This window comes from Talpa occidentalis, unplaced genomic scaffold (assembly GCF_014898055.3).
Source record: "Talpa occidentalis isolate TD23 unplaced genomic scaffold, MPIMG_talOcc4v2.1 talOcc4.12, whole genome shotgun sequence".
Classification (NCBI taxonomy): domain Eukaryota; kingdom Metazoa; phylum Chordata; class Mammalia; order Eulipotyphla; family Talpidae; genus Talpa; species Talpa occidentalis.
In genome coordinates this window covers 83,307,408-83,315,714 of record NW_023601212.1, presented here as the reverse complement: position 1 = coordinate 83,315,714, position 8,307 = coordinate 83,307,408, and the positions used below count along the sequence as shown (strand labels likewise).

At 56.4% G+C, this 8,307-nt stretch overlaps 1 protein-coding gene across 1 annotated transcript; it reads left to right on the top strand.

The window, feature by feature from the left end:
- The first annotated feature begins 4,694 nt into the window (after positions 1-4,694).
- Positions 4,695-8,035, top strand: ACTB (actin beta). Its single transcript, XM_037507077.2, has 6 exons — positions 4,695-4,754; positions 5,495-5,623; positions 5,746-5,985; positions 6,427-6,865; positions 6,956-7,137; positions 7,240-8,035. The coding sequence occupies exons 2-6, from the start codon at positions 5,501-5,503 to the stop codon at positions 7,381-7,383; spliced, it is 1,128 nt and encodes a 375-aa protein (XP_037362974.1). The 5' UTR covers positions 4,695-4,754; positions 5,495-5,500; the 3' UTR covers positions 7,384-8,035.
- Positions 8,036-8,307: the final 272 nt, after the last annotated feature.

The window sequence follows — 8,307 nt, the reverse complement described above, 5'->3', positions numbered from 1 at the left end:
GGCCAGATATGCAGATATGCGGGGCGGGGGGGGGGTTAAAGGATTCACCAGAGACAGAATGGGGAACAGAACAGGCAGATCAAGTGAGGTACACTGCTGAGGGGAGCAGTGGGCGAGTCAGGAGAAGTCTGCTGCGCCATGTGGGTTTGTCCTTGGCCGGGGCTCGAACTTGTGCTGCAGAGGCTGCGGACAGCGTTACAGTTTGTGTCTTAACCCCTTGAGCCACCAGAGAGGCCCAGTAAGGTATGGTTAAAATTGGAGTTTCTTTTTCAAGAAAAACTCTTCCAATGCCCCAGACTTAATATCATTATTTCCTTTCATGAAGCTCAACAATTTAATTTAAGGATTGTCAAACAGAAAACTTTCTAAGAAATGCAATGTATGGGGACCTCCCTGGTGGCGCAACGGGTTAAGTCTCAGGCTATCAAGCTATTGGGAGCCACTGCAGAACCAAATCAATCCCCAGCCAGGGAGGTGACCCATATGGCGCAGCAGACCTCTCCTGTCTCACCCGCTACTCCCCTCAGCAGTGTATTTCAGTAGATCCGCCTGTTCTGCTCCCCACTCTGCCTCTGGTGAATCTTCTCACCCCCTGAACCTCTGGCCTACAACCCAGCTCTTGTATATATAAATAAAATAAATCTTAAAAAAAAAAGAAAAAAGAAAAATAAAAGAAATGCTATATACCCATGTGCCAATCAAGATTAAAAAAAAAAAAAAAAAATCCCCTGACCTGGATTTTGGGAAGCCTGTGAGGCCTGGCAACCCCAGCCCACTCCCCCTAAGCCCCAACTGGGGTCTGTCTGGTCTGGGTTGCCCCGGTTTCTCACTGGGGGACAGGTAGCCCTCCCAGCAGAGGGTTGGAGGTAAGAAAAAGGCTCAGCTGGTGTGTGTGTGGGGGAAGCCAAGGGAATCTATCTTCTCTTTCTGATAAATTAAATCAAATAAGCAAGGCTGGGAACTCCCCAGGAGGCGGTCGTTTTCCTTGACTGCCTTGAGGGATAGGAAAGAGAGGGTAATTTGAAAGGATTTTTTAAAACTCTCCCAAGAAGTGTCAGAAGTTCCCAGTTTCCCCGAGGCGGGGATCCCCCTCTCCTGGGTGACTCCATCAGGAGCTGGGGAGGCCCAAGTGGGAGGCTGCTAGAGGTTGCCTGGTAACAGCCTTGGGAGAGACTCTGGCTAGAGGTGAGCCAGGGTGGGGACCAAGGCCCCTGGTCTCATACCAGACCCAGTCCAGCCTTCCACCTCTGAGCCCTACTTCAGCTGGTGGGTAGTCACCTCCTCAGAAGGGCCTTCCCTGACAGCCCTTTAAGAAGATCCCTTCTTTCTAAGGAAAGCTTCACAGGCCATTAGAACTGGTTCTCTTTGCTCTCGTTTGAGGTCTGTCTTGCAGATCATGCCTCCTTTATTTAGGGTGGTGCTCAAAACTGAGCCTGGTGCTGCTCTGATCTGGAAGCCTGCCTGGCTGGTCAGTGCAAGTGCTGGATGCAGGAATAGTGTAATCCAGAAGACTAAGCTCCTTGCTGTGCCATTGCTGTGTGACCTAGGCTGGGTGGCTTCCTCTCAGAACAAGAAAGTTACAGCTGTGGTGGTTGAGGAGGAAGTCATGACAAGCTTCCTGGAAGGGGAAGCTTAGGAGCCGGCCCTGGAGGCTAAGGAAAAAAGGGGCAGAGGAACCCCAAACCCAGTCTCTCCCAGGACCTCAGATATCTTTGAGACTACCCTGGGAGCAGGGGATTGGGTGTGGGGGCAGGGGGAAGAGAAAAGCAGCAGGAGAGAGCAGGCTTGGGGCTCCAGGACCCCCTGCTGTGTGACCAAGGGCTGGTGGCTATCCTCTCTGTCTCAGGAGATAAGTGCTGAGGGGGGAGGTGAAGCCCAGGAATTTAGCCTTTGGAACAGCCTTTGGACCCAGTCCCTGGGTACACTTCAGGGGACACTTTACCCAGGGAGGGGCAGTGTGGGGCCTTCAGGGAAGCAGTGGGGTTCAGTCACCCAGGGCATAGTGGCTGGGTGGTTACTGCCAGGAAAGGGTGAGAGAGTGTGGTCCTCTGGTGTGCACTGTGAAGGTCCCCTGGCCTGGAGGCCTTGCTGGGTGGGGGAAGCACAAGAGGAAAAAGTACCCGAAAGGCAGGTGAAGTCTCCATTGGCTGAGCTGGGACAAGGGCTCCTGTGGGTTATGTGACATTTCTGAAAACTCCCTGCAAGGGCAAAGTTCCCAAGTGCAGAACCTGTTCACTTCCTCTCCGGCTTGTCTCCTCCCCTTCCTCAGGCCAGCTGCACTTCCTCTTTGCCTTCTCTGAAACCTATCTCTCTTCAGCTCACCCCTCCCCACAACTCAGCCCCCCAAGGCATTCATCGTCCCAAGTCCTTTCTGAGGCCTGAGGATACCTGACAGTCACTTATTCATTCAATAGAGCAGGGTCCTGAGGTGGGTACAGTGGAGGAAGTGAAAGTGAAGGAGGGAAAGCCTAGAAGAGCTGGCAGTTGGTGAGGGAGGCCAAGAGTTATAAAAGCCAACCCAGTGCAGTGGTCTCAAATGGGTAGGTGTATGTTGCTGGTGCTAAAAGAGCTATTCAAGGAGGGGCCTGCTGAATAGGGATGAGCTGGTAGGGATGAGCCTTGAAGGATGCAGAGCATAGGAAATTGCTGCTGTAATTGGAGGGCCAGAAGTGTTCTAGCCTGAGTTTTGGTAGGGCTGGTGCTCCTATCCCTTAGCCAGCCCCTAGTTGGGAAGAGATGAGGTAGCAGCACCAGCTTTGTAACCACAGAAGCTGCCTAGAGTCAATCCCACTCTCCCCTCCTTGTCCTGTAGCCCAGCTCTCAGCCTTTCCAGCACCTAACACAGTTCAGCAAACAGCTAGAAGCAGTTTTCAATCCACAGGAAGCTAAAAGTGTCGCCCCCTCGCCCAGTAAATCAGAGCCGTCAAGTCCCAAGGCAGCTGGCTAGAAGCCTAAGATAGAGACACAAGGCCAGGGCCAGGGCAGCCTGGCCCCAGGGAAGCAAGGAGCAGACAGGGGTGCTGTGGTAAGGCTCTTGGCAGTCCTCTGGGAATATTAGCTTGTGACTCTGAGTCTGCAGCTCTGTTGTGCACTGAATGATCCCTTCCCACCTGCTTGTGGCCCCTGCGACCTTCTAAGTGTCCTGCCACCAGCCTCCCACAGTGGGCTGGACCAAGCTGCCTCTTTCTCGGCCAGATTCCATATCCATATATGGACTAATCTTTCACTGATGTCAACACACAAGTATGAGCACCTACTGTGTGTTATGAGGCCCTGGGATATCAGGAAACAGACCAGTGGTGACAGGCCAGGGCCTCTATCTAGTCCATCGTCCCCGTTTCGCTTCACGTGGAATTCAGCTTGTCACCACCTACAGGAAGGTGCATGCTTCTCGAGGCTGAGCTGGATGACTCTCTGGGGGCCCCATGGCCCCTGGGCTGCTGTGTACCACAGTAATCACTGCTGGCCATCATCCGGGTACATGCTCTGCCTGCCACAGTAGCAGCTCTCCAGCAGGGAAACCACTCAGCACCCGGAGCACCCAATGTCCAGTGTTGCCCAATGTCTGGTGAAGAGACCCAAGGCAGAAAAGGGTGAAAGAAGGTCTTCTCTGACCTGCCGCCCCACCTCTTCACTCCCTCCAGCACATGGCGTGTCCTTCTCTAGTCCTTGGTGGCCTCCAGATGGTCCAGGAGGGCAGTTCAGCTGTGGCCACACATGAGAGATAGGCAATGGATGGTAGGCCCCAAGCCCCAGAGCTCTGTGAGCACCCCGCCTGGCTGGCCAGCAGTACTTGGCAGCTGCCTCGGTCACAGGCTAACGGCCTAGAGCTGGCCTTGGCTGGGTGTGACCAGGCAGCCTGGCTCCAAGGAAACAGTAGCTCTGCTTTCCAGAGCCCACCTCTCCTCAGGCCTACAGCAGGGGTGGCCTGGAGTGCTCTGCACGGGGAACTTCCAGCCACTGGTGGGGGGTGGCCTGCACCCCTGCGACCATCTGCTCTGTCCCTGAGACTGTTAAGTCACTACACGCCCCCAGACTCCTCAGGTCACACCACACCCATCAACCTCAGGTCTTTAAGTGGTAAAGTCCCCTACTTAGCAAGAAGGGCACCCCGGGCCATAACCCTCTCCACCGACCCCCGACCCCACCCCAGGCTTTCAGGGTAGGGGCGCTAAGGTTGGCAAGAAAGAAGATGACTCCCCTGGGCACCCCTCCCCCGCCTGCTGCTCAGGCATGCACTCACAGCAGCCAGGGCCCTCCCCCGCCCCGCCATGCTGCCCCCTGCCCCCCGGGGTGCCCACTACCTAGTGACATCCACACCCCAAGGTCCCGGTGCGGGGCACACGGAGCGCAGGGCAGCTGGGCGCGGGCTGACCACGCGGGCGCCTGTGGCTGCCCGGGCGCCCCTCCCCCGCGCCGTCCGCGGCCCAGCACCCAAGGGCGGCCAACGCCAAGCTCCCTCCTCCTCTTCCTCAATCTCGCTCTCTCCCAGCTCTTCTCTCTCTCTTTTTTTTTTTTGCAAAAGGAGGGGAGAGGGGGTAAAAAAATGCTGCACTGTGCCGCGAGGCCGGTGAGTGAGCGGCGCGCGGCCAATCAGCGCTCGCTGTTCCGAAAGTTGCCTTTTATGGCTCGAGCGGCCGCGGCGCCGCCCTATAAAACCCGGCGGCGCGGCGCGCAGCCACTGTTGAGACTGCGTCCACTCCGCGAGCTCCGGCCCCTCGCCCGCGCCTTCCGCCGCTCTACACCGCCACCAGGTAAGGCCGCGGCGGCCCCGGCCCGGCCCGCGCTGGCGAGCGCCGGCGCCCCTCGCCTCCGGGCAGGGCGGGCCCGGGCCCCGCCGCGCCGCCCGCCGCCCAGGCCCAGGGAGCGGAGCCCGGGCGCCTCTCGCTTGGGCACCCCGGCAGCACTTCGGGGCGCCCGTCCCCAGCTCGCTACCGAGAACCGGGGCAACACGGAGGGCCCGGCGGCGCCGGGCTTTTGTCCGAGCGGGCAGTTGGCCCCGCCGGGAGGGTGGGTGGGCTTCGCGGTGCCGCCGGGGCGGGTGGGGGCTGGGAGGCGAGTGCGCGTGCGTGTGCGCCCGCGCGTGCGCGCTGAGACCCGGGCCCTTTAGCCGGGCCGAGGGCGGGGCAGCCAGCCGGAAGGGGTGGGGTCGCCACGGCGCGAGGGCGCCTGCGCGCATTTCCTTGCCGCGCGCCGGCTCCGCGGGTGTGGCCGCCGCGCGCCGGCTCCAGCCCGGCGCTTTTTAAACGAGGCGGGGGCGGGGCCAGCTCCCCGTAGGGAGGGGGCGGAGGCCTGGCTTCCTGCCGCGCTGCGCGGGGCCGCCTCCAACCAGCGTTTGCCTTTTATGGTAATAACTCGACCGGCCTGGCTTCCTTTGTCCCCAATCTGGTCGCGCGCCGGCGCCCCCTGGCGGTCCGCGGGCGCAGCGCGCCGGAAGTGGGCGGGGGCGGCGCCACTCCGACCCCCAGCTCAAGTCCTGACTCTTCTCTCGCAGTTCGCCATGGATGACGATATCGCTGCGCTCGTGGTCGACAATGGTTCCGGCATGTGCAAGGCCGGCTTCGCGGGCGACGATGCCCCTCGGGCCGTCTTCCCTTCCATTGTGGGGCGCCCCCGACACCAGGTAGAGTACCGGCTTCTGTTCTCCTTTGGTGGGTGGGGCCTCTCGGCAGCTGGTGGAGAAGCTCTAACTTCCTGGGTGATGTTCCTACTTCATGCTGAGGGTGCTCTGCTTGTTCCCCGCAGGGTGTGATGGTGGGCATGGGCCAGAAGGACTCCTACGTGGGTGATGAGGCCCAGAGCAAGAGGGGCATTCTGACCCTGAAGTATCCCATCGAGCACGGCATTGTCACCAATTGGGATGACATGGAGAAGATCTGGCACCACACTTTCTACAATGAACTGCGTGTGGCCCCTGAGGAGCACCCTGTGTTGCTGACTGAGGCCCCCCTGAACCCCAAGGCCAACCGTGAGAAGATGACCCAGGTCAGTGTTCCACTAGCTTTCCATGGACAGCCAGCCTTTCTCTTGCCTTCCTGTGCCACGCCCTTTCTCATTTGTTCTTTCTTCTGCCATTCTCTAGGACTTTCTTCTCTGACCTGAGTCTCCTTTGGAACTCTGCAGGTTCTATTTGCTTTTTCCAGATGGAATCTTTCTTGTGTTTGCTTTTCTGACTAGGTATTTTAAAGCATAAAGTGTTGTGAGTGTAGGTACTAACATTGGCTCGTGTGACAAAACCAGTGAGACTGGTGTAAAAATGGCCTTGGAGTGTGTATTCAGTAGGTGCACAATAGGTCTGAAGTGACTCCCTGTCCCAGGATCCCCAGCACACTTAGCTGTGTTCCTTGCACTTTCTGCATGTCCCCAGTCTGGCCTGACTGCCTTTGGTGGCTTCCCAAGCATGACGTCATCCTGTTCTTTCCACAGATCATGTTTGAGACCTTCAACACTCCAGCCATGTACGTGGCCATCCAGGCTGTGCTGTCCCTGTACGCCTCTGGCCGTACCACTGGTATCGTGATGGACTCCGGTGACGGGGTCACCCACACTGTGCCCATCTACGAGGGGTATGCCCTCCCCCACGCCATCCTGCGTCTGGACCTGGCTGGCCGGGACCTGACGGACTACCTCATGAAGATCCTCACGGAGCGTGGCTACAGCTTCACCACCACGGCTGAACGGGAAATCGTACGTGACATCAAGGAGAAGCTCTGTTACGTTGCCCTGGACTTCGAGCAAGAGATGGCCACTGCAGCGTCGAGCTCTTCTCTGGAGAAGAGCTACGAGCTGCCTGATGGTCAGGTCATCACCATTGGCAATGAGCGATTCCGCTGCCCCGAGGCGCTCTTCCAGCCCTCTTTCCTGGGTAAGTAAGCCACCCTTTCTGTCCCCCTGCTCTGCTTCAAGGTCCCATGTGGCACACTGGAAGCTAAGTCTGACTTTTGTTTTCCCTCAGGCATGGAATCCTGTGGCATCCATGAAACTACCTTCAACTCAATCATGAAGTGTGATGTTGACATCCGTAAGGACCTCTATGCCAACACAGTGCTGTCTGGTGGGACCACCATGTACCCTGGCATTGCTGACAGAATGCAGAAGGAGATCACTGCCCTTGCTCCCAGCACGATGAAGATTAAGGTGAATGTCTGCCCAGCCTGAGCTTACCTCTGGGGGCTTGGTTGGTTGTTGAGGCAAACCACTGTTGACGGTCTTGATGCTAATTGTCTCTTCTCTCCCCAGATCATCGCGCCCCCTGAGCGCAAATACTCTGTGTGGATCGGTGGCTCCATCCTGGCCTCGCTGTCCACCTTCCAGCAGATGTGGATCAGCAAGCAGGAGTACGATGAGTCTGGTCCTTCCATTGTCCACCGCAAATGCTTCTAGGCGGACTGTTACTTAGTTGCGTTACACCCTTTCTTGAGAAAACCTAACTTGCAGCAGAAAACAAGATGAAATTGGCATGGCTTTATTTGTTTTTTGCTTTTCGGTTTGTTTTTTTTTTTTTTTTTTTTTTTTTAATGAATTTTGTTCTGGCGCTTGACTCAGGATTTCAAAACTGGAATGGTGAGGGTGACAGCATACCCTGATGATAATGATAAGAACATCCCTCCAAGTTCTACAATGTGGCTGAGGACTTTGATTGTATAGTTTTTTTTTAAAGTCATTCCAAATATCCTTGATACATTGTTACAAGAAGTCCCTTGCCTTCCTAGAGGCTTCCCCAGTTGTACCTAAACAGGGCCAGTCCTCACCCAAGTCCATGCATCAGGAGGCTGGTATGGCATTGCTTTTGTGTAAATTATGTAACCCAAATTTTTTTTAATCTTCGCCTTAATACTTGTTGTTTTGTTTTTATTTTGGATGGTCAATCATCCTGGCCCCTTTTGTCCCCCTGGCCCCTTTTATAGCCTCTTTAGGAAGTGTGAGGTGCGGAGGCAGCCAGGGCTTACCTGTACACTGACTTGAGACCATTGAGACCAGTTCAATAAAGTGCACATAAAGAAATGAGGCATGGCTTTTGAGGCATTGTTGGGTTTATTGGGTGCTGGGGAAGAGGGGTAGTTTGGGGGAATTCAAGTTGGTGTTCACCCTGATAATGCAGTCAGGGGTTGGGAGGAACTGCTGATCCTGGCCAGGCTTTGGGCCTATCTCCCAGGTACTCTAATTTCTCACTGGGTTCTGAGATACAGATGCATCAGGGGAATGGGAGACCTGGCTGTTTGGTTTAGGGGTATCTGGTGGTCCATGGGGTTTGGTGGGTGTCTTTGTATAGAGTGGGGACTTTCTGACAGATGGGTCACTTGTGTC

Bases quoted from the DNA above. Each gene is read 5' to 3' on its own strand.
- ACTB (XM_037507077.2), top strand. From the start codon at position 5,501: ATGGATGACGATATCGCTGCGCTCGTGGTCGACAATGGTTCCGGCATG. The intron at 5,624-5,745 runs GTAGAGTACCGG...TGTTCCCCGCAG, and splicing joins TGGGGCGCCCCCGACACCAG to GGTGTGATGGTGGGCATGGG. The intron at 6,866-6,955 runs GTAAGTAAGCCA...GTTTTCCCTCAG, and splicing joins CTTCCAGCCCTCTTTCCTGG to GCATGGAATCCTGTGGCATC.